The sequence below is a fragment of the Schistocerca serialis genome, chromosome 1 (assembly GCF_023864345.2).
Source record: "Schistocerca serialis cubense isolate TAMUIC-IGC-003099 chromosome 1, iqSchSeri2.2, whole genome shotgun sequence".
Classification (NCBI taxonomy): Eukaryota; Metazoa; Arthropoda; class Insecta; order Orthoptera; family Acrididae; genus Schistocerca; species Schistocerca serialis.
The window spans coordinates 1,029,317,176-1,029,343,099 of record NC_064638.1 but is presented as its reverse complement, the minus strand read 5'-3'; the positions used below and the strand labels follow the sequence as shown (position 1 = coordinate 1,029,343,099).

Below are 25,924 nucleotides of genomic sequence, written 5' to 3'. Positions count from 1 at the left end.
GCACGTACAATAACGGACAAATGTTTCTATTTTTTTTTTTTTAGTGTAGCGCTGCTACGCAAGTGGAGAAAAGAGGGAGGGGGAGAGAGAAATATTTGACTGAATTATTTTCTACAGTAATCTTGGAGATAAACAATCGACATGACGACATGTTAATTTACACAGAAATACTACTCAGGAGTAAAATCATAGTTTTCATACTGATAAATCTTGCTCAATCGGCATTCTTTCAAGGAATTTACTTACATTTCTGTCCAGTGAATCCGTCATCTCCGAACTGTTGAAGGAGGCGAAAATTGCCTGACCTGCAGACAGAAGAAACTCAGTCAGAACTGAACATTGAGAAACATAGGCCTAGTTCGCTCTGACACATTTGTGCCATCCTCGTCTCTTAATTCTACATAACAAACACCAGGGCCCCTCACGTCATACTACATGCAAATCATATGTGCTCATGCTTGGCAGCTCTGAACCTAAGCATCTATTCGGTGGTGTTCCTGTTACGCTCCTTATTGCTTTGACTTTCATGTATCATGTCTGTTCTAAAATCAGTGCGTTTGCTTTCATGATCGTATATTATTGCTATGGTGACTCCGGCCCGCATTGTTTACATTAAGCAGTCTGACGAAATTTTGTTTACATTTGTGACGAAGCCATAACCCCTTTCAATCGTCACGTGACAAATTCAGCCACCTCGCCCCTCCTTCCCCTCTCCAGCTAATCAGAGCGTAGTATTAAAATGAGGCAACCAACTGCGTAAAATAGGCGTCAAGTTCAGAGATAAGCGGAAAAAGTACCTAACCTTTAGAGCCGCCTTGGTCAAAGACATTTACGTAAATTGTCAAAGATTTTGCCTGTGAATCTTGTGCATGCACGCACGCACGTGCGCACACACACACACACACACACTCACACACACACACACACACACACACACACAACCATTTGTATTGCATATGTCAAATTCTTACTCCTTGCAGATGTTCGCGCGCAGTTACACACATTTCACATTTTTCGGATATTGACTCTGTTCTCAAAACTATATCAACTTGCCCCTCAAAAATGTACATCTTGCCCTTGTATCAACTTGCCTCGAAAATGTATCAACTTACCCTGAATATGTGTCAACTTATTCCACGGAATTTGTCAATTTACAATAAAAATTTATCAACTTGCTCCAAAAATATGTGAGCTTGCCCCAAAACTATTACAATTTGCCCCTCCAGAAATATACCAACTTGCCTTGAAAAGTTATCAGTTTGCTCTGAGGATGTATCGACTTACCTTGAAGTGTAACAACATGGACTGAAAATGTATCATCTGACTCAAACAATGTAACAACTCATCATAAAAATGTATTAACTCGCTCCAAAAATGTATCAACTTCCCCCCCCCCCCTCCCCCCAAAAAAATATGGTTAATCACGCGGTCCGATTCCACCCGTCCGCTTTGAGCCATGACGTTCTGTGTGACATCATGAGTTTACGTAGCAAAGGATGTAAGCGGCCTGTTATTAAATCTTATCTGTGGTTGTCTTAGTGACTATAGTAACGTATAATGTTTGTAAACTATGCTCTTTACTCCAAATATTTCCAGATGTACTAGGGTTGATTAAGGGTGAGATCTGAGAGCACAGCTTAAACTGTTGATAGTAGCGATTTTATATTTTATTAAGAAATATTCGCCTAGTTTCGTAATGTGGCAAGTTTGTCGAGTGTGAGGTTAGCCACGAACGTAATTACATAGCATAAATATTCGTTAATGAAACGACTTGCGATATTATTTACGATAACGGTTTTTACAAATATATGGCTGTTTTTTTTTTTTTCCTAACGTGAACGTTGAGGAATCAAATCGATTTTTCTTATAGAAGTTATGTTGCTCTTACCTGTGGTTCACTTTTTTCGTGGATGTTTGTTTTTGTGATGTGGTTTGCAGTAATAGTTCAGTTGAATGAGACAGAGTCTTTGATATTTAGTGATTACTTATTTCTTTCCGGTTTTTGACTTGTTGATTTCATTGGTAGTGCTATTCAATTTTGTATACATATATATTTCTTTCGGTTTATTCTGAAAGAATTTGTGTTATAAGCCGTTGTTTCTTGGGGTTGTACAGGGTGACAGTTATTGAACTATATGAAATGAAATCGTCATAACTTCTGAACGGTTTGCGTTAGGACGTTCAAACCGCACGGCTGGCCGCAGGGAATAATGGGAATTAGTTTGGGCATGAATGGCTTGGTTTAGTGACGAAGCCCACTTTCATTTGGACGGGTTCGTCAAAAAGCAAAATTGGCGCTTTTGGGGGACTGAGGATCCGCATTTCACGAACTAGAAGTCTCTTCATCCTTAACGGGTGACTGTCTGGTGTGCAATGTCCAGTCACGGAATAATCGGTGCAATATTCCTTGATGGCACGGTGACTACCGAAAGGTACGAAAGGTTTTGGAAGATGATTTCTTCCCCATTATACAAAGTGACCGTGACTTCGAAAAGTTGTGGTTCACGCAAGACGGAGCTCGACACCATCGGAGAGTATTTGTTGTCCTGGAGGCGCACTTTGGGGACTGCATTCTGGCTCTGGGGTACCGAGAGGCCACTGGCGTGTGCCGCGATTGGCCGCCATGTTCTCCGGATCTGAACATATGCGACTCCTTTTCAAGCTACATTAAAGACAAGGTGTACAGCAATAACCCAAAACCACCGCTCAGCTGAAAACAGCCATTCAGGAGGTCATCGACAGCATCGATGTTCCGACACTTCAGCGGGTCATGCAGAATTTCGCTATTCGTCTGCGCCCCATCATCGCCAATGACGACAGGCATGCCGAACATGTCATAACCTTAATTCGAATATCTGCAGTGACGTTTACATGTTGAACAAAGTGTGTGCACGCCGCAGTTTGTAATTAATTTGCGTTTTCTTCATGTAGTTCAACAACTGTCGCCCCGTATCGGGTATCGATGTCTTTGTTTTAGCTATACAGATCAAGCGAAATGATTCCATTAGTGTATGTTTTGCATTTCTCTGATCGATTTATTTTCGAGGAATTCGTGTATGCCATTTCTCGATTATGTGGTTGTTGTTGTTGCGTGCGTGCGTGCGTGCGTGTGTGTGTGTGTGTGTGTGTGTGTGTGTGTGTGTTGTGGGAGAGGGCGGTAACCTTGTCTTCGTTTAAACTATATACATAAAGCGAAATATTCCATTCTAATTCTGTGTTTTTTCCATTTTTTTATACTTTATTCTAGAGGACGTTTGTGTTATTTTTCACCTATGTGTTTGTTTTGTTGTGGAGGACGTTCGGTATCACTCTCTTCTGCCACCAGCAACGGAGGGTGAAGCGCTCTGACAATGCCTGCCACTCGAGCTGGCGAAACTCAGAAAGATCATCAAACAAACGTCGGCCTAAAAACCCCAGACAGAAGCCAACAGGCAATTTCTCAACAAGTGACCACGAAGACATTAACAGTTTTGCGTCATGTTATTCGTTTGGGCTATATAGGTCCAGCGAAATCTTCGACTCCTTTTTTGCTCTTTTCGCATTTTTTATTCGGGTTATTCTGGAGGAATTCATGTGCATTTTTTCGTTATGTGGTTGTCATTTGTGTGCGTGTGTGTGTGTGTGTGTGTGTGTGTGTGTGTGTGTGTTGCTGGGACGGGGTGTCTGGTATCACTGTCTTCGTTTGCGCTATATAGGTCAGGCGAAAAGTACGATTTTTGAACTTTTTTGTTCCGTCTGTTCTAGAGAAATTCCTGTGTGTCATTTTTCAATTCTTATTTTGTGGAAGGGGACCTGGTATCGATGTCTTCGTTTGGCCTATGTAGGTCAACCAAATTATTCAATTCAGTTTTGTGTTTTTTCGTCCAGTTTATTATAAAGGAATTCGTGGGCGTGAATTTTCAATTTTTTGGCTGCTTGGAATGATCTTGCCTTTATTGAGTTCTTTTTAGTTTGTCCCAGCCGAAAGTCTCCTTATTCCCGTGGGTGTCCCGTTAATCGAACTCCATTAGCTGAGTGAAATATTTCGTGTTTTTTTTACGTTTGTTTTCCACAGTAATGGTCTGTCTTGTGATCGCCGTCTTTAAGGATGTAATCGGCTTGTTATCACGTGTTAACTGTACTTTTGTAAACTATGCTATTTACTCGGAATATGGAGTCATGGATCAAAGACAGGCGGAATCGGACCATGCTCTATTCCCCAAAAATGTACCAATATCAACTTGCCCCAATAATGAGTGAAATACAAATACCACAAACTGTATTATACGCTGGTGGTTGCAGCTGAAATTCACCACAGTGAGAGAGATCTCAGTTAATTTCGACAATTCAACATATCTTCGTCGGGTCTCTGCTCTATCAGAATATCTCAAACAAAATCGAGGTAGCAAGACTCAGTGATTTGATATCACGTGTTCCTTTCCCTGAATTCTGGTTTACAGATTGATAGCAAGGATTCCAGACAAAGGGTTCTGTAAGATTTTTGTAAACTGCGGTATAGTCGGAGCTGTGTTTCTACAGCTCATCTTTTACTAAAAAACGCTTTTTCAAAAGTTTTCGGTCAAAGCACACGCAGCTATTGCATTAACACAGAACTGAACTGGAAACTCTGTTCAGCGAGAATATTGTTAAAAATTACCTGTTCATTTTCATAAGTGCAACGTCCGAAATGGCGTAAAATTACGAGCAGGCCTAATGAATAAGTAGTGAGAGACGACTTCTGACGTGGAATAAATGTAATAACGACACTCATATACTGCATTAACAGTTCGACAGTCTAGTGAAGGATACGTACATTCTGTTTGCGCTCCTAACGATCTAATCTGGCAGATTGTTGCTTGCTGTAGCTGCGAATACTTTAAAAATCTGATGGAGCTTCTGCAAGTTTGTCACTGTCGCGTTGATATTTATCCTCATACGCTATAAATAACAGTTGTTGTCTTATGGTTAATAGCTTCTCACTAAAAAATTACCAGTTCTGACTTCAAGCTCAACAACCGATGACTATTTCAGCGCCAACGATTCTCTCTCTCTCTCTCTCTCGTCTCCACAGTGTGTAATATACTGACGGAAAAAAATCGCAACACCAAGGCGGGCAATGCGACACAAACGAAAGTTGGTAGGCGTGGTTCTGCATTTGAAAGATGATAGCTATTCAGATTTCATCCCAGTCACATAATAGTGGCGCTAGTATCGGCACTATGAGGACGCAAAAGAGGTTTGCTTTAAATACTCTGTAATGGTCGTGAGCGTTACTTAGCTGAGATTGGACGTGATCAGTTGATGTTAGTCAGTAATGCCTTTAAAGCGACAAAGACGCCATTACCAACACCCCACTGAGTCTGAACCGAGGTCGTCTAATAGGGTTAAAAGAAGTTGGATGTTCCTTAAGTGACAGTGCAGAAATACTTTGCAGGAACGTAGTCGCTGTACATGATTTCTGGCAGCGGTGGTCAAGAGAATGTGCAGTCGCAAGAAGACCGGGCTCCTGACGGCCACGTGATACTACCGAGAGAGAAGGCATCTATGGCTCTGGGCTCTTCTTACAGCGTTTGCAGCAGCAATTCGAGCAGCAGTTGATACTACAGTGTCACAAAGAACTGTTACAAATAAGTTACTTCAAAACAGCTCTGTGCCAGACGCCCTGTAGCGCGCATTCCATTGACCCTAAATACCGCCATTTGCGACTTCAGGAGCGTCAAGCGAGAGTTCATTGGAGGGCAGAGTGGAGGTTCTGATGAAAGCTGGTTCTGCGTCAGTGCCAGCAATGGTCTTTCGTGGGCTAGAAGGAGACCAGTTGAGGGCCTGAAACCACTCTATCTGCATACTAGACACATTGGGCCTATGCCTGGAGTTATGATCAAAGGTGCGAATTCGTATGACGGGAGGACCACTCTCGTGGTTATCCCACGCAACCTGACTGCAAATTTGTACACCAATCTGAAGTTTCGGCCTGTTGCGCTGCCATTCACTAACAGTATTCAAGGAGTTGTTTTCCAATAGGATAATCCTCGCCCACATTCTTTATTTTTATTTTATTTATTTGTTTTTAGTCATAAGTCTTGTGAGTGGTTTGATGCGGCTCGCCACTGAATTCCCCCCTGTGCCAATCTCTTCAACTCATAGTAGCACTTGCCGCCTACGTCCTCAATTATTTGCTGGATGCATTCCAATCTCTGTATGCCTCTACAGTTGCCCGCCCTGTGTGGCCGTGCGGTTCTAGGCGCTTCAGTCTGGAACCGCGTGACCGCTACGGTCGCAGGTTCGAATCCTGCCTCGGGCATGGATGTGTGTGATGTCATTAGGTTAGTTAGGTTTAAGTAGTTCTAAGTTCTAGGGGACTGATGACCAAAGATGTTAAGTCCCATAGTGCTCAGAGCCATTTGAACCATTTGAACCTCTACAGTTTTTACCCTCTACAGCTCCCTCTAGTGTCATGGAAGTTATTCCCGGATGTTTTAACAGTTGTTCTATCATCCAGTCGCTTCTTCTTCTCAATGTTTTCCGTCATCTCAAATGCTTCGATTCTCTTCTGCTCCGGTTTTCCCATAGTCCATGTTTCACTATCGTAGAATGCTGTGCTCAGAGCGCACAGCCTCAGAAATGTATTCCTCCAATTAAGGCCTTTGTTTGATACTGGTAGACTTCTCTTGGCCAGAATGTTCTTCTTGCCAGTGTTAATCTGCTTTTTATCTCATCCCTGCTTCGTCCGTTATGTGTTATTTTGCTAAATAGGTAGCAGAATTCCTTAACTTCATCTACTTCATGACCACCAAACTGATGTTAAGTTCCCAGAATGAGATTTTCACTCTGCAGGGGAGTTGGCGCTGATATGAAACTTCCTGGCAGATTAAAAGTGTGTGCCGGACCGAGACTCGAACTCGGGATCTTTGCCTTTCGCGGGCAAGTGCTCTACCAACTGAGCTACCCAAACACGACTCACGCCCCGTCCTCACAGCTTTACTTCTGCCAGTACCTCGTCTCCTAAAGCTGTGAGGACGGGGCGTGAGTCGTGCTTGGGTAGCTCAGTTGGTAGAGCACTTGCCCGCGAAAGGCAAAGGTCCCGAGTTCGAGTCTCGGTCCGGCACACAGTTTTAATCTGCCTGTAACACTTGCATCCGCCATTCTGGCAGTTACACCGCTTATTAATGTACCAGCACTTCACATTTGCCATAGTTTCTCGCTGTTTTCATTTCTGACTTCTCATTACTTTCGTCTCTCTTCGATTTACTGTCTTTCCCTATTCTGCATTCATTAGATTTTTCATTCCATTCAGCAGATCCTGTTATTCTTCTTCACTTTCACTGAAGATAGCAATATCGTCAGTGAATCGTATCGTTGATATCCTTACGCCTTGAATTTTAATTCCACTCTTGAATCTTCCTTTCATATCCATAATTGCTTCTTCGATATACACAATGAACATTAGGAGAGAAAGTCTACACCTCTCTCTTACATCCTTTTTAATCCGAGCACTTCGTCCTTGTCTTCCACTCTCATTATTCCCTCTTGGCTCGCCCATACACCGCTTTTGTAACCAACATGCTCTGCAGGACGTCAACACGTTGCCTTGGCCTGATCGATCACCAGATCTGTCTCCAATCGAGCACATATGGCACATCTTTGGACAACCACTCCAGCGTCATCCACAACCGGCATTAACCGTCCAGGTACTGACCGACCAAGTGGAACAAGCATGGAATACCATCCCGCAAACTGACATCCGGCACGCCTGTAACACTTGCATCCACCATTCTGGCAGTTACACCGCTTATTAATGTACCAGCACTTCACATTTGCCATAGTTTATCGCTCGCTAACATTACCCTATAATTTGGCAACGTTAATCACTTAAATATGCTACCTAGACAAATGTATTCTCGAAATTTCACTTTCTTGGCGATTTTTTCTCCGTCAATGTACTTCGTGACGCTACACCAACCAATGAAAATTATTTCACATTCAATCTGTGATCGAATTTGACAAAATAATCAACATTTATATCCCGGTATGTTGAACAGAATATTTATATTAAAACAGTTCAGATTTTACACATATAGCATAATTTTCTTACCGAGTGAATAAGAGCTGTCGTACGATCTGTAATAGGAAAGCTCAGTAATAGATCACGCCATTCTATTTTCCAGCGTCTAACTTAATAGTCAAAGCGAAACTCTGAAGAAAATGTTACCACGTTCCATCCGAAGAAAATGTTTCTACGTCCAATCGTGTCACAAAATACGAACGTTTTAAGATATGGCATGAACGGAAACAATGAGAATATGTGAGCAGCTGCTGATGAAACAACTAAAACAACCTGAATTTTGATTAAACCCTCTTCACAAACAGCAGCAAATTACCCTGATAAACATTATTCGCAATTGATGCTGTGGATTTAACAAATTCTCAACTGGAATTTACACAGTTTTCCAGAGATAGTGCGAGAACCGGTGTATCATGTTAAGTATTTGCGACTGTTGGTTCTCGAGTATCGGTTTCAGTATGTTGGATGAATGTAATTCGTAGCTTCATATATAATCTGTTGCGAAATTCTGAAATCGACGTGTCCCATAGTCAACTGTAAGACGGAAATGCAGAAGATATTGTTTGAATAAATGGTCAGGCAGATCGTTAAACCGCCTATCCGATGGCATTTCATTTCGAAACGATGCGAGATGAATTTGCAGGCGCAGTCACTAAACTGACCGATATCAACTGCGGTTTTCCATCTTTGTGTCACGGTTAGACGCGACAGTTAGCATACTACAGTGTTGTATGTTAGTAACCACTTTTGCAAAAGGTGCCAGTGTACGAGGTCACGAAACCAGCGATAAAATTGCAACTAGGTTCAGCTTCATATTATCTGTGTGATATTCTGCTGCTTATGCCTCCTGTGAACTACTTGGACAGCTTTCTCCGTCTATCTATATTTCAAGCTTATCCTTCTCTAAAGGGCATGATACGGTCGAAACACGAAAAAAATGGGTCTGAGCACTATGGGACTTCACAGCTGAGGTCATCAGTCCCCTAGAACTTAAACCTAACTAACCTAAGGACATCACACACATCCATACCTGAGGTAGGATTCGAACCTGCGACCGTAGCGGTCGCGCGGTTCCAGACTGAAGCGCATAGAACCACTCGGCCACACCGACCGGTTCGAAACACGATAATCTCTTCTTAAGACTTCAGTATTTTACTGACATTTTTCGTTTCGTGCGAGTTAATGTTTCCTTGTTGCTGAGATCTATCGACAGCGAAATTTTTAGCAAATACTTACAAGTTTAATCCTTTTTATTTGATCTATTGTTAGTGGCGGACCTCTTCTCCGGATATTGTTATTCTGCACCATAGCACCTCAGATAATAACCTGGAAACAGTTCCCATTCCAATTTATCGTACAAGCACGATAGAAAAACTGTCAAACACTTGTATGGCTTTTCCTCCTTTTGTTGTGTCTGTTAACAATAGTCTGCGGGTGAACTCAGCGATTGCTTCATGATCATACCATGATCTTCTTCACATCCAGTGTTGGGCTATCCACCGTCTTTTTATCTCTGCGTAATTTACGTTGTTGTTGTTGTTGTTGTGGTCTTCAGTCGAGAGATTAGTTTGATGCAGCTTTCCTTGCTACTCTATCCTGTGCACGGTTCCTCATTTTCCAGTACCTACTGCAACCTATGTCCTTCTGAATCTGTTTAGTGTTATCACCGTTATTTCGTTTTTCTTTTTAGGCTCGTCTGGAAACATTCCCATAGTCGCCTCAAGATGGGACTCCTAAGGGAAAAAAAGATAGTGACTAACGTGCAAGTGATGGAAGTTTGCCAGTTCCAGTTATACAGACTATCTACATATTGTCAGACGAAAAGGTCACTATGTTTTCTATACTTTTTGTTGATCTGTTTGTACAGAATAGTTTGCGGGAGGTGTGGCACAGAGAAATGCGGCGAGGAATCTGAGTTGTGTGTGCTTTGTAATTGCAGAGCGGCTATTCCCCGTAATAGCTGTCACGGCACTGAGTCAGCCAGGAACCGGCCTCATTAGAATTACGTGACTCACACTGCTGGACGTGAGTAGCAGATGATGTGACACCGCCACAACAAGCAAGGCATGCGACTGGGACATTACCTGCTGAACACTGCAGGGAAAGTGTACAGACTGCAGTTAAAACGATACAAGTTAGATTAAAAAATACAAATTTCAAAGGATGGGAACAGGTTCAGAATCAATCTTCTTCGTCCTTTCTTTTTCTTTCTGGATATGTCCCGAGATTTGTTTCCACTTGTGGGCCGGATGCCCTTCCTACCGCCAGTGTCCTCAATTAACCTAAAATTGTGTGCACCTTCTGTCTGTGAATTGCACAACTTCCTTCTGCGTGTTATCGTGTTTTACCTGTTTGTGTTACGTGTTTTCTGAGCAGGCAGAAACTGGGAACCAGTCCAGCATTTGCATAACCGAGCTTGGGAAACCGCCTAAAAATCATTCAGGCTGTCAACATACCGGACCATGCTCAAACAGGTTATATAGTTAGCTTGCCCAACATTCGAATTCCGAAACAAATGTGTTACTATGAGTTAATAGTGAGAAAACACTGTATGGCACGTTAGAGCAAACTATTTAAGGAAGTAATTAAGGCCAATATGGAACTGTGTCACATTAATTCGTTTCATTTCATTTATTGCATATTTAAAGACCTGCTGTCTGATATTTTAAAAAGCAGGTCGTACATTATATAATTTTACATGCGGTAGTAGATAGTTCTACATTGCTAGGAAAATTTGTTTTCAGTAATAAAACAAGGGTAATAACAATGAGTTACAAAGAAAATTAAATTAGTTGTAGGAAACGGAGTGTTAAAACACTAAATGTTAGTAATTTCGAAGAAAATAACTGAAATATAGGAAAGGGAGCCGGCCGCTGTGGCAAAACGGTTCTAGGCGCTTCAGTCCGGAACCGCGCTGCTGCTTCGCTCGCAGGTTCGAATCCTGCCTCGGACATGGATGTTTGTGCTGTCCTTAGGTTAGAGGCTGATGACCTCAGATGTTAAGTCCCATAGTGCTTAGAGCCATGTGAACCATTTTGGGAAAGGGACGAACTGCAAAAATTCTCTTACTGTTAAAACAAAACATAACATTTTAATCATAGTTCGTGTTGTTGTTATTCCAGATGGGAGGGCATCGGCAGAAACGTCGAGTCTAAAAAATGCCTCTGAGCACTATGGGACTTAACATCTCAGGTCATCAGTCCTCTAGAACTTAGAACTACTTAAACCTAACTAACCTAAGGACATCACACACATCCATGGCCGAGGCAGGATTCGAACTTGCGACCGTAGCAGTCCCGCGGTTCCGGACTGAAGCGCCTAGAACCGCACGGCCACCGCGGCCGGCAAACATCGAGTCTGTCCCGCCTGAAGTAGCGTATAAAATTATTTGTTACATTTCTATATGAAATACATCATAAGTGACTCTGTGTGCATTTGTTTCTACTGTCTAAGAATTGTTACTACTTACTACAACTTTTAAGCGCTTATGTAGGATATACCCATTGCGCTATTTCTGTTACTAAAACTAGACATAGTACTACATGTTATATGTGTGTCGTTATGATGTATGTTTTTCTCTTTTCTGTATTTCTGTTACTAAAACTAGACGTAGTACTACAGGTTATATGTGTGTTGTTATGATGTATGTTTGTGTGCATGATGCTGTTTCCATTGAACAATATCACAGCTCCCGACTGTTCATCCTGGATATAACTAGTCCATCGTACGACACTTCATTTTGAAGAAAATTGGCGGTGGACAGCTATTGAGGCAGTGTAGGGAAAAAAAAGGGAATGGTGAGACGAAGTGATGTGAGCTGCTCACAGGTGATTTGGATGACAAATCTAATCGACTACGTGTGTTTGCTATGATGTGATGATGATGAAGATGATGATGATGATGATACCAGACCAAATCCTATGTGAGGATTCGATTTGGGGCTGTCTCATTTCACTGTCTCGTAAGCAAGCGCACTGGGCGTTAAGGTATATGCACAGATCTAGGTTCAAAATAAATATACAGTCCACAGAAATTTGATAGTTTAACGGCGTGCAATGTTCTTAGAATGAACAATTGTTGATGTATTGAGCGTTTCGTAAAGTTTTAGTGCGCGTCGAATGTGCATCTCTTTAGCAACTCACACTGATTTTAAGACGAAGCGGGGTTAGATTGAAAAATGAAAAGGTACTGGGGTCGTAAGTTGTGGTACATATAGTAAGCATAAAAATAAATTAGTTAATAAAAGGAAGTAATTAAATGTTTGCTGAATACTTAATAGACACAACAAATATCAGAAGAGCAATCTCGAAACTTTTATTAATCTTTACTAAATATGACTTGTATAATGCAGCCAACTGTTTGCAAAACAATTTTAGTTTAAACTGGTTTCGACGCCGACTACGGGCGTCTTCATCAGAAAATACAGACAATAATCTAAGAAGATTACAAAACCATTAACATAAAGAAACACGAAGAATAAATTGTTATTATAGCAAACAGATTTATGAGGAGACTATACTCACACGTAGTAACAAATGAACAGATTTAAGAGCAGAATACTCTCGTCATATAAAACACTTCAATGGAAGATAATATTTAAACCATATAAAAATTATAGACTCTGGAACTGACATAAAATTGGCAAACTGTCAGTAAAATTATAGTTATATGGCGTAGCACACTATACGACCCTACGGGCACTTACAACGAATACATGTCGAAGAAAGGGGTGTTATGAGCCCCTTAATGAGTCGACGCTATCAGGGTTCCTCTGTGAGCCGCTCTGCTTCACAGTTTCCGTCGTCAAGAGAATATAAAACAACAACGCAAACACATTTACAATTCAAATAGATGCTTCCACTGCTGCATAATGAAGAATCAATTTTTGCAGTCTACGGACGCCGAACAGTGCTAGAAATTCCACCACTCTTCAAAATCCTGCGCGACGTCCAGTAGAACTCAAAGTATTTGAACTGGTAGACATTCCAAAAAGCCACCTAATGTACAGCGGAAACATAGTTAAGAAATTTCCAAACGCAGTTTTTAGTATAAAATCAACGAATAATCTTCGGCTTGTTTCCTTGAACAGAATGGAAATAAAATTATATTAACAAAAGTTTTTACAGAGAAATAGAAGCTATTATTATATTGACGCTCCACCAGCAAAGGAATATTTTTTTCATCAGTCTTCTGACTGGTTTTATGGCCGCCCCCTATGACTTACTCTACCGTGTCCACTTCTTCCTCTCGGTGTACTAATGACACCCAAACTCCTCGATAATCTGTTGCATGAATTCCGAACTCTGTCTTTCCCATCTACAGATCTCTCTAGCACCACTGCCTTTATTCCCTGATATCTTAACACGAGAACCTATACATTTTCTTATCTTCCGAGTGTACATAATTTTCAACACCCTTCAATAGCATCACATCACAAACCCTTCGATTTTATTCTTTTCCGACTTTCATACAATGAAATGCACGTTCTCAGAAATTTCACACTCAAACTGAAGTCGCTGTATGATGCCAGTAGACTTCTTTGGAGCAGGAATGTCCTCTGCTACTTTCTTTTTTATGCAATCTTTGCTTCGCCCGTCATGAGTTACGTTGCTTTAAAGGTAGCACAATTCCTTAACTGCATCTACTACGAAGTCAACAGTTCTGAAGTTAGGTTTCAAGCTAATCTCATTTTTGCTACTCCTCATTACTCCGTCTTTCTTCGGTTTAATCTGAATCCATATTCTATGCTCCTTAGACTGTTAATTCAATTTAGCAGGTCCTCAATTTCAGTGAGGATAGCAAATGTCATCAGGAAACCTACGGAAGTTATATGCGATGGTGCACTATGTCACGCAATTTACAGTTATTTGTAGGGAGTAAGTACAGTACCGATTTGAGGTGACATCATCGGAGTTGTAACGAAATGGGGAACTACTGGTAGCACAAAAGTTAACAATCCCAGAACGAAGTGACGCGATCGACAATAATGTCATCAAGTTGTAGAGATTTGTTTCCAAAGTAGATATCGTGACACGCTTTCCCCTCAGGTCTTACGATTTTCACCCCATAAGCATCGTGTATGAACTCCTAGAAGGAGCCAGTCATGCCCCCAACACCAGGAATTTTATTAGAGCACAGTCGACTCTCAATAATTCGAAATCCAAGGGACTAAACAAAAAGTTAGAATAATTGAGAGTTCGATTTAACGACAGTAAGACTTATCACAGTACAATCTGGAGAAGTCGAAGTAAAGAGTATAAGTTAAAAAACTGTAGCGTAGTTTCAATAATACCTGTATTTCCTTACAAAATCAAGTACAAAGTACCAATTAGAACTCAGATTCAAAGGAAGTTGGTTTTTTAGCTCCTTAATTATTTTCATTTATTGTAACATTTCTGACAAAGGAACATACAAATTTCCGAGAATACGTATGAAAACGTTCATTTTTCCGTTCTTAACAAGCTTTCATTGTATAACGACTTTTCTCCAAGTCTTCTTAAAAATGAATTTTTGACTTTTTTTACAGCTAGTTAACCACACACCAGTAGCGGCGAAATACCCAGACAAACAGCGAATAACTTAGCCTTTTTTGAAGCGTGTATGCTTCGTCCTCTACACTGCCTAGACGTTTCAAAAAGCATTCTTCAAGACGAGGGAACTCACTTAGGAGCCGCTTCCTCCCTCCTTACGATAAGTTTTCAACAATCTTACGTTTCTGCTCCTAGATTGTCGTCAGCGAGGATGACTGTATTTTGAAAATTTTCGCAATATGCTCTTTTTTCGCACTCGACAATCCATGCTATCAAAACCTGCTTCTTTTCTGCGAAAGTCAAACACTGGTATTTCATTCAAGTACTCTTTTACAACTAATTTATGTACTGTATTAAATTACGTATTGTTGAGAAAACAAAAGTGTCGCGAGGAGTTGAATGACAAAATAATTATTTGAACAACTGACAAAAAAAACTCGAATTTCCGAGGGTTGCATACCCGCTGACTTCGAATTATACACTGAACAGCCAAAACATTACGACCACTGCCCACTGCGACGATGGACGCCGTCTGGTGGCGGTGCGGGCACGTCACACGATAACCAAAGTACGTAAGCGGAGCAGACACGGATAGGGGATCACCTAGTGAAGATATGGACTGCAAATGGTGAAATCCACTGAGATAAGCGACTGTGACACGAAAACGGCGAAGCTTGTCAAATGTTAACGTGCTACTGTCGTGAGCAAAGACGTAGAAGGGCTAGGCGCTAAGTGGTTGGATGTCGACGGCTTTTCACAGAACGTGGGGTTCGAAGGCATGTCTGCTGTGTAAAATACAGTAGATGGTGATCTGTGACATCTCTGCCGAAAAAGCACATTACTGGTGCACGCACAAGTGTTTCAGAGTACACCGTTCATCGTACATTGTCTAACATGGACTTCGTATCAGACCACTGCTATGTTTTCACTTGCTGATCCAACGTCACCAACAATTACGATTGCGAGCGGTTCTAGGTGCTTAGTCTGGAACCGCGCGACCACTACGGTCGCAGGTTCGAACCCTGCCTCGGGCATGGATGTGTGTGATGTCCTTAGGTTAGTTAGGTTTAAGTAGGTCTAAGTTATAGGGGACTGATGACCTCAGCTGTTGAGTCCCATAGTGCTCAGGGCCATTTGAACCAATTACGATTGCAGTGGGCACGGGACCACCGGGATTCGACCATCGATCAATGGAAACGTGTCGGCTCTTCGGGTGAATCACATTTTTGCTACACGAAATCGGTGGCCGTCTTCACAAGCGCCGTCAACGAAGTGAACGGCGGCTCGAAACGTGCAACGCGCCACGGATGCAGGCTGATGGGGGGCAGTATTATGCTACAGCAGACATTCACCTGCTCTTGCATGGGACCTGGGGTAGTAATCGAAGATGCTGACAGCTGCGGACCAGCTGCATCCCTTCATGCTTGATGTCTTCCCCGATGGTCTCACCTCTCACCAGTATATCTGTCCGTATCTCGGAGCCAGGGACGTGATACGGTGGTTTGAGGAGCATTATAGCGAACTCACGTTGATGTCTCGGCGAGCACATTCGCGTGATGTAAATCCTGTGAAACCCACCTGGGTCGCTGTCTGGCGCAACACCGCGTACGCAAATCGCGGCCCGTTATTTATGGGAATTACATAACCTTATCAAGTTTGGAATTTGCAAGAGTCGACTGTATTTCTATGATCCCTAACATGGCCTGGAGACGCTACGCACAGCAGAGATGAGACTGTAACTTTGGACGCGAGCAGGCAAGCGCGGGTGCGCTGCGGCTGGGCCCGGTGTGGGTCCGGACGACCGCACCTCGGCCCTCGACCGGGTCACACGCGGCGCCCATACGTGTCGCAGCTGCGGGTCAACAGTCTCAAGGCCGGCCTCAATTGTCGCCGCCGACGCCACTGCCGCCGCCGGCCACAGCAGAATCTGCACCGCACTCAAGCCTACTAGCTCCGCCATTATCACGACGCTTTTAATAGCCTCCACAATAAAACTCCGTCTCCACATAGGCTAGTCTTATGTAAAATAAAGCGGGCAAAATACAATTAATACTCTCAGTGCCCGATAGCATACCGATGACAGCGCCACTAAAGTGAAGTTACTAACGACGGATTTCCGAAATTCCTACACCAAAGAAGATGCAGTAAATATTCCAGAACTCTAATGAAGAATAGATGCGAAAATAAGTACACTACTCGCCATTAAAATAGCTACACCACGAAGATGACGTGCTGCAGACGTGAAATTTAACCGACAGGAAGAAGATGCTGTGATATGCAAATGATTAGCTTTTCAGAGCATTCACACAAGGTTGGTGCCAGTGGCAACACTTACAACGTGCTGACATGAGGAAAGTTTCCACATGATTTCTCATACACAAACAGCAGTTCACCGGTGTTGCCTGGTGAAACTTTGTGATGCCTCGTGTAAGGAGGAGAAATGCGTACCATCACGTTTCCGACTTTGATAAACGTCTGACTGTAGCCTATCGCGATTGCGGTATATCGTATCGCGACATTGCTGCTCGCGTTGGTTGAGATCCACTGACTGTTAGCAGAATATGAAATCGGTGGGTTCAGGAGGGTAATACGGAACCCCGTGCTCGATCCCAACGGCCTCGTATCACTAGCAGTCGAGATGACAGGCACCTTATCCGCATGGCTGTAACGGATCGTGCAGCCACGTCGTGATCCCCGAGTCAACAGATGGGGACGTTTGCAAGACAACAACCATCTGCACGAACAGTTCGACGACGTTTGCAGCAGCATGTTCTATCAGCACGGAGACCATGGCTGCGGTTACCCTTGACGCTGCATCACAGACAGGAGCGCCTCCGATGGTGTACCCAACGACGAACCTGGGTGCACGAATGGCAAAACGTCATTTTTTCGGATGAATCCAGGTTCTGTTTACAGCATCATGATGGTCGCATCCGTGTTTGGCGACATCGCGGTGAACGCACACTGAAAGCGTGTATTCGTCATCGCCATACTGGCGTATCACCCGGCGTGATGGTATGAGGTGCCATTGGTTACACGTATCGGTCACCTCTTGTTCGCATTGACGGCACTTTGAACAGTGGACGTTACATTTCAGATGTGTTACGACCCGTGGCTCTACCCTTTATTCGATCCCTGCGAAACCCTACATTTCAGCAGGATAATGCACGACCGCATGTTGCAGGTCCTGTACCGGCCTTTCTGGTACACAAAATGTTCGACTGCTGCCCTGGCCAGCACATTCTCCAGATCTCTCACCAATTGAAAACGTCTGGTCAATTGTGGCCAAGTAACTCGCTCGTCACAATACGCCAGTCACTTCTCTTGATGAACTGTGGTATCGTGTTGAAGCTGCATGGGCAGCTGTGCCTGTACACGCCATCCAAGCTCTGCTTGACTCAATGCCCAGGCGTATCACGGCCGTTTTTACGGCCAGAGGTGGTTGTTCTGGGTACTGATTTCTCAGGATCTATGCATGCAAATTGCGTGAAAATGTAATTACATGTCAGTTCTAGTATAATATATTTGTCCCATGAATAACCGTTTATCATCTGCATTTCTTCTTGGTGTAGCAATTTTAATGCCCAGTAGTGTAAAATGAAGGTGGAAAAATACAATTAATACCTTCAGTGCGCGACAGCACACCAATGACAGCGCCACTAAAGTGAATTTACTAACGACGGATTTCCGAAATTCCTACACCAAAGAAGATGCAGTTAATGTTCCAGAACTCTAATGAAGAATAGGTGCGAAAATAAGTAACTTAAAAGTGGATACCCTCGAAATTGCTCTGTGATCCAACTAGGTTCTTTCGGAGAATGCTGATCAAATATCTCCATTTTTAGAATAACTTTCTTTACTTGCGTCTACACTATGAGATCAAAAGTATCCGGACACTATCAGTAACATACGTTTTTCATATTCGGTGCATTGTGCTGCCATCTACTGCCAGGTACTCCATATTAGCGACCTCGGTGGTCATTAGACATCGCGAGGGACCGCAATGGGGCACTTCCGCGGAACTCACGGACTTCGAAGGTGGTCAGGTGATTGGCTGTCACTTGTGTCATACGTCTGCACGCGAAATTTCCACACTCTAAACATCCCTAGGTCCACTGTTTCCGATGTGATAGTGAAGTGGAAACGTGAAGGGACACGTACAGCACAAAAGCGTACAGGCCGACCTCGTATGTTGACTGACAGAGACCGCCGACAGTTGAAGAGGGTCGTTATGTGTAATAAACAGACATCAATCCAGACCATCACACAGGAATCCAAACTGCGTCAGGATCCACTGCAAGTACTCAGACAGCTAGGCGGGAGGTGAGAAAACTTGGATTTTATGGTCGAGCGGCTGCTCATAAGCCACACATCACGCCGGTAAATGCCAAACGGCGCCTCGCTTGTGTAAGGAGCGTAAACATTGGACGACTGAACAGTGGAAAAACGTTGTGTGGAGTGATAACAGCGGAAAAACGTTGTGTGGGGTGACGAATCACGGTACACAATGTGGCGACCCGATGTCAGGGTGTAGGTATGGCGAATGCCCGGTGAACGTCTGCCAGCGTGTGTAGTGCCGAGAGTAAAATTCGGAGGCGATGGTGTTATGGTGTGGTTGGGTTCTTAATTTCGGGAATGAATTCTAAGTTTTGTTTGCGCTATCTGTTGGTGTCTAGGGCCTGGACGTAAAACTTGTTGGCCCTCCTCGAGTAACCCATCTGGTACTCGGTTTCACCCTCTCCCGTTCTTTCGTTCCGCAGCCACCAGTTATTGCACAAGCGCAACACTGCATGCGCAAAAACCTATCACAACTATTCACACTAAACAGATACAGCCCTGATATACTCCTCTAGATTGATTAGTCTAAGCGCAACGCCTTGCCATCTCTATGACCAAACCTCCCACCCCCCACCCCCCGGACTCATTAGCCCGAGCCCGACCCTTTGCCACACTCCACCACCCGGGTAATCCTTTCACATTAGACAGTAATAAAAGGTTGTAGGACAGCATCATCTGACTACCCCCCAAGTGGCCAAGCAAGCAGTGCAAGATTCAGCCGTGACCTCAAAACTCAGCACTGAGAATGAGACTCCGTTGACCCAGAGATGTCGTACGAGCGTCTTCATACACACACTTGGGCGTTTGCAATCATGGGGTTGCAAGCAACATCCAGCAAAAACATCCTATAGGTCGATATAAGGAAGAATTTCAATCTTAGCAAGCTAAATTTTCTGGGTCGCTTTCAGATTTTTGAAGAACCTCTTGTAATGTTTTCAGGGGTAGGAATATTCGTTCCGCAGGATGTCGGACTGCTGACTTATTTTCCCGGCGCGGTATCGGTGAGTTCATTTTGTTAACTTTAGTCTTGCAGGGTAGTAGTTTTATTATTCATACTCTGTAGAAACTAGTTTCCATAAGAATTGCAAAAAAAGCATATGGTACTGGCCTTATAACATTAACCAAAACGGCCTTGCTGTGCTGGTACTGCGAACGGCTGAAAGCAAGGGGAAACTACAGCCGTAATTTTTCCCGAGGACATGCAGCTTTACTGTATGATTAAATGATGATGGCGTCCTCTTGGGTAAAATATTCCGGAGGTAAAATAGTCCCCCATTCGGATCTCCGGACGGGGACTACTCAAGAGGACGTCGTTATCAGGAGAAAGAAAACTGTCATTCTACGGATCGGAGCGTGGAATGTCAGATCCCTTAATCGGGCAGGTAGTTTAGAAAATTTAAAAAGGGAAATGGATAGGTTAAAGTTAGATATAGTGGGAATTAGTGAAGTTCGGTGGCAGGAGGAACAAGACTTTTGGTCAGGTGATTACAGGGTTATAAATACAAAATCAAATAGGGGTAATGCAGGAGTAGGTTTAATAATGAATAAAAAAGTAGGAGTGCGGGTAAACTACTGCAAACAGCATAGTGAACGCATTATTGTGGCCAATAGACACAAAGCCCATGCCTACTACAGTAGTACAAGTTTATATGCCAACTAGCTCTGCAGATGATGAAGAAATTGATGAAATGTATGACGAGATAAAAGAAATTATTCAGGTAGTGAAGGGAGACGAAAATTTAATAGTGATGGATGACTGGAATTCGTCAGTAGGAAAAGGGAGTGAAGGAAACATAGTAGGTGAATATGGATTGGGGGAAAGAAATGAAAGAGGAAGCCGCCTTGTAGAATTTTGCACAGAGCATAACTTAATCATAGTTAACACTTGGTTCAAGAATCATAAAAGAAGGTTGTATACCTGGAAGAATCCTGGAGATACTAAAAGGTATCAGATAGATTATATAATGGTAAGACAGAGATTTAGGAACCAGGTTTTCAATTGTAAGACATTTCCAGGGGCAGATGTGGATTCTGACCACAATCTATTGGTTATGAACTGTAGATTGAAACTGAAGAAACTGCAAAAAGGTGGGAATTTAACGAGATGGGACCTGGATGAACTGAAAGAACCAGAGGTTGTACAGAGTTTCAGGGAGAGCATAAGGGAACAATTGACAGGAATGGGGGAAAGAAATGCAGTAGAAGAAGAATGGGTAGCTCTGAGGGATGAAGTAGCGAAGGCAGCAGAGGATCAAGTAGGTAAAAAGACGAGGGCTAATAGAAATCCTTGGGTAACAGAAGAAATATTGAATTTAATTGATGAAAGGAGAAAATATAAAAATGCAGTAAATGAAGCAGGCAAAAAGGAATACAAACGTCTCAAAAATGAGATCGACAGGAAGTGCAAAATGGCTAAGCAGGGATGGCTAGAGGACAAATGTAAGGATGTAGAGGCTTGTCTCACTAGGGGTAAAATAGATACTGCCTACAGGAAAATTAAAGAGACCTTTGGAGAGAAGAGAACCACTTGTATGAATATCAAGAGCTCAGATGGCAACCCAGTTCTAAGCAAAGAAGGGAAGGCAGAAAGGTGGAAGGAGTATATAGAGGGTTTATACAAGGGCGATGTACTGGAGGACAATATTATGGAAATGGAAGAGGATGTAGATGAAGATGAAATGGGAGATATGATACTGCGTGAAGAGTTTGACAGAGCACTGAGAGACCTGAATCGAAACAAGGCCCCTGGAGTAGACAACATTCCATTAGAACTACTGACAGCCTTGGGAAAGCCATTCCTGACAAAACTCCACCATCTGGTGAGCAAGATGTATGAGACAGGCGAAATACCCTCAGACTTCTAGAAGAATATAATAATTCCAATCCCAAAGAAAGCAGGTGTTGACAGATGTGAAAATTACCGAACAATCAGTTTAATAAGTCACAGCTACAAAATAGTAACGCGAATTCTTTACAGACGAATGGAAAAACTGGTTGAAGCGGACCTCGGGGAAGATCAGTTTGGATTCCGTGGAAATGTTGGAACACGTGAGGCAATACTAACCTTACGACTTATCTTAGAAGAAAGATTAAGAAAAGGCAAACCTACGATTCTAGCATTTGTAGACTTAGAGAAAGCTTTTGACAACGTTAACTGGAATACTCTCTTTCAAATTCTGAAGGTGGCAGGGGTAAAATACAGGGAGCGAAAAGCTATTTACAATTTGTACAGAAACCAGATGGCAGTTATAAGAGTCGAGGGGCATGAAAGGGAAGCAGTGGTTGGGAAAGGAGTGAGACAGGGTTGTAGCTCTCCCCGATGTTATTCAATCTGTATATTGAGCAAGCAGTAAAGGAAACAAAAGAAAAATTCGGAGTAGGTATTAAAGTCCATGGAGAAGAAGTAAAAACTTTGAGGTTCGCCGATGACATTGTAATTCTGTCAGAGACAGCAAAGGACTTGGAAGAGCAGTTGAACGGAATGGACAGTGTCTTGAAAGGAGGATATAAGATGAACATCAACAAAAGCAAAACGAGGATAATGGAATGTAGTCAAATTAAATCGGGTGATGCTGAAGGGATTAGATTAGGAAATGAGACACTTAAAGTAGTAAAGGAGTTTTGCTATTTAGGGAGTAAAATAACTGATGATGGTCGAAGTAGAGAGGATATAAAATGTAGACTGGCAATGGCATGGAAATCGTTTCTGAAGAAGAGAAATTAGTTAACATCGAGTATAGATTTAAGTGTCAGGAAGTCGTTTCTGAAAGTATTTGTATGGAGTGTAGCCATGTATGGAAGTGAAACATGGACGATAACCAGTTTGGACAAGAAGAGAATAGAAGCTTTCGAAATGTGGTGCTACAGAAGAATGCTGAAGATAAGGTGGGTAGATCACGTAACTAATGAGGAGGTATTGAATAGGATTGGGGAGAAGAGAAGTTTGTGGCACAACTTGACTAGAAGAAGGGATCGGTTGGTAGGACATGTTTTGAGGCATCAAGGGATCACAAATATAGCATTGGAGGGCAGCGTGGAGGGTAAAAATCGTAGAGGGAGACCAAGAGATGAATACACTAAGCAGATTCAGAAGGATGTAGGTTGCAGTAAGTACTGGGAGATGAAGAAGCTTGCACAGGATAGAGTAGCATGGAGAGCTGCATAAAACCAGTCTCAGGACTGAAGACCACAACAACAACAACTGTCCCATCCAAGCCACATTAATGGCAATCAATATATTCTCATCAGATTGCAAACTTTCTACATTTAAATGTATTATTTTAAATTTTTTACACTAAGTATTCCATGGGAATATTCATACTAGAAATTGTATTAGAATCCAGATTGTAATTTGGAGCTGGCCGGAGTGGCCGTGCGGTTCTAGGCAGTACAGTCTGGAACCGAGCGACCGCTACGGGCATGGATGTGTGTGATGTCCTTAGGTTAGTTAGGTTTAATTAGTTATAAGTTCTAGGCTACTGATGACCTCAGAAGTTAAGTCGCTTAGTGCTCAGAGCCATTTTTTTGTAATTTGGAAACTTAATGGCATGAAAATATAAATAATTGGCAATATTTGGTTTATATATCTGGTATACGTCACCTTTGTTTATCACGCCATCTTCGTCAAACCTATTTTTGTCAGAGTAGTGAAGCAGATTTGGCGTAAGTCTTTTGCAATAAGGAATTATGGCTGAAATAAATGTATTGTGAAGAATAGAAATGAACAGTATTTGTTGAAAATTCCATCAGAAACTGTGTTCATTATTGAAATCTGAAACATTCATTCAATATGATGTACGTGCATTTAGTAAAGAACCCATGTTAGCTAAAGAACCTCTTCAACAACTGACTGCAGTGGAATACAGTCAATAAAGAGATAAACCAGCTGTGACAACTTCGTTGTGCTGCTTGTTCTCGATCACTAACCGTACGAATATGCGAAAAACATCAGTTTCTTGTGATAGATTGGACTGAACTGTTAATTTTTACAAGTCTACGTGAAAAAGTGTTAGGTTACACTCTGCACTCACCGAGTCTTTGAGTGCACATTTAATTCCGGTTCTCCAGGATCATTTTCGTCTACCCGAGAATGTAAATTCTCAGATCTTAGATCGTCTTGCATGCAAGACGATGGCACTTCCACGGATGCCAGCAGCATCTATTAACATCTGTTAACAGTATTCCATCAACAGAGAAATACTACTGTGTTGCTAAAGAAACTACATCGAGAATAGCTGGAAGAAAATGGAAATTTCAACTTCTTAAATCTGGATATTCCTTTAGAGGTCTGGCAGAAACAAAGGCAAAACTAATCACATCACTGTATGATGGAATGACTTACTATTAAATTTCGTGGTCACTCTTTCCCATTCTTGATTAACAATGAGTAGAAAAGCACGCCTCCGGCAAACACACCGCCCGCGGGAATTACACCTTCGTCACGTGCTGTGAGAACTGTCTCCGTGAAGGAAGCGTGGATAAGATGTTCACGGGTTAACAGCCGTGTCCAGTTTTTCAGACCCAGCTTGGTTCCGGTACTTAGATTCAACGTCCCCATTCAAGCACCCTGCAGTGACGGTTTCAGTGGTGGGGAACAGCAAACAGTACGTGGCTGACTACCGCTCTATCTAGCGCGGGTAAGCTTTACAACGAAGCTACACCCATGAACGACAAATAAACTAAGACCGCGTAGTTTAACTAGTTTTACATGCCGTTTAAAGAAAGTGTCACATATTCTGCCAGGAGGTAGTATTGGCCGAAACTAGCACAAAATTTCCTATAATGATACATCCGGAAACCAACTGTCGAGATTGGGCCGTTTTATTTGTGACAAGTAATGGATATTTACAGATGAGATAGGATTCAAAGCAGATGGCATAACAAATAACCACAATAAGCACGTGTGGGCAGATGCAAATCGGCGAGTTGTGGATATGAAGTATGGTAACTGCTTCAATATTAGTGCATTAACAGGAATTGTTGGCGAAAGACTCATATGGCCATACACTTTGCGAAACGGATTAACAGGTACTGTGCATCACAGACTTCTGCGTGATTACCAGTGCTATTGAAGAACGTTACTTTTATTGGATATAGGCTCCGCATAAAAATGCGAAACACTGTTTTTTCTTGTTACTCAAAAATGTTTCGGCACCTCTGTGTCATCATCAATGGGTTTTGTTTATTGAAAAACTTGGTTTTACATTATATGGTTTTGTAGGACCACCTGCATGGTGTCCTGCACTGATAACCTTTCGTGTTTTGTTGTGACAAATCCTTCTTTAGCGTTCTGAGAGCCCTGCACACAAATATTAAATGTACTTTGTGTGTGCAGTACTCTCAGAATACGAAAGAAGAAGGATCTGTTACAACAAAACATGACAAACTATCGGAGCAGGACACCTTACAGATGGTGCAGCAAAACCATACAACGTAAAAGCTTTTCAATAAACAAAACCCACTGACGATGGCACAAAGTGGCCGACGCGTTTATGGGTAATACGAAAAAACAGGGCTTTGCATAAAAGGCGGAACCCATATGCAATAATTTTATCTGCAAACACGAAAAAAAACGAGAGCTGCAAATCCAAAACATAGACGTTTCTTTTGCAGAAAACGACAGTGGTTTGTGCACGACGGAGCACCACCCGATTTTCTACGGTCGTGCGATAGTACTTCACCTCAAAGTTTCATGGGCGATGCGTAAGTCGAGGAGGTCCAGTAGCATGGATTCCCCGTACACCGGACCTCAATCTGTCGGATTTCTGGCTGTCGGGACATTGAAAGACATTGATGTATGCCCAACAATCGGCATTGTGCACACGTTACAGGAGCGTGTGACCAGAGCGTGTAACGCAGTGTGAATAGAGCCTCATGTACTTGGAAGAGTCGTGAATCAGAGCGAAGAAAGGCTGAAGGGTGCTTCAGGATGCGTAGTAAATACATGCAGCGTTGTCTGTTGTGTGCTTCTATGTAACAGAAAGATGGAAATGAGATGGCGTAGTGGCCCATTCTC

At 42.6% G+C, this 25,924-nt stretch overlaps 1 protein-coding gene across 2 annotated transcripts in view; it reads right to left on the bottom strand.

Annotated features, from left to right (window-relative positions):
• The window catches only part of LOC126413891 (uncharacterized), an 870,590-nt gene that overhangs the window by 218,645 nt on the left and 626,021 nt on the right, over window positions 1-25,924 (bottom strand). For both annotated transcript variants that reach the window (XM_050083304.1, XM_050083303.1), the window contains exon 5: window positions 247-305. In XM_050083304.1, the coding sequence (XP_049939261.1) occupies window positions 247-305 (59 nt within the window). The remainder of the gene's footprint in view (window positions 1-246; window positions 306-25,924) is intronic.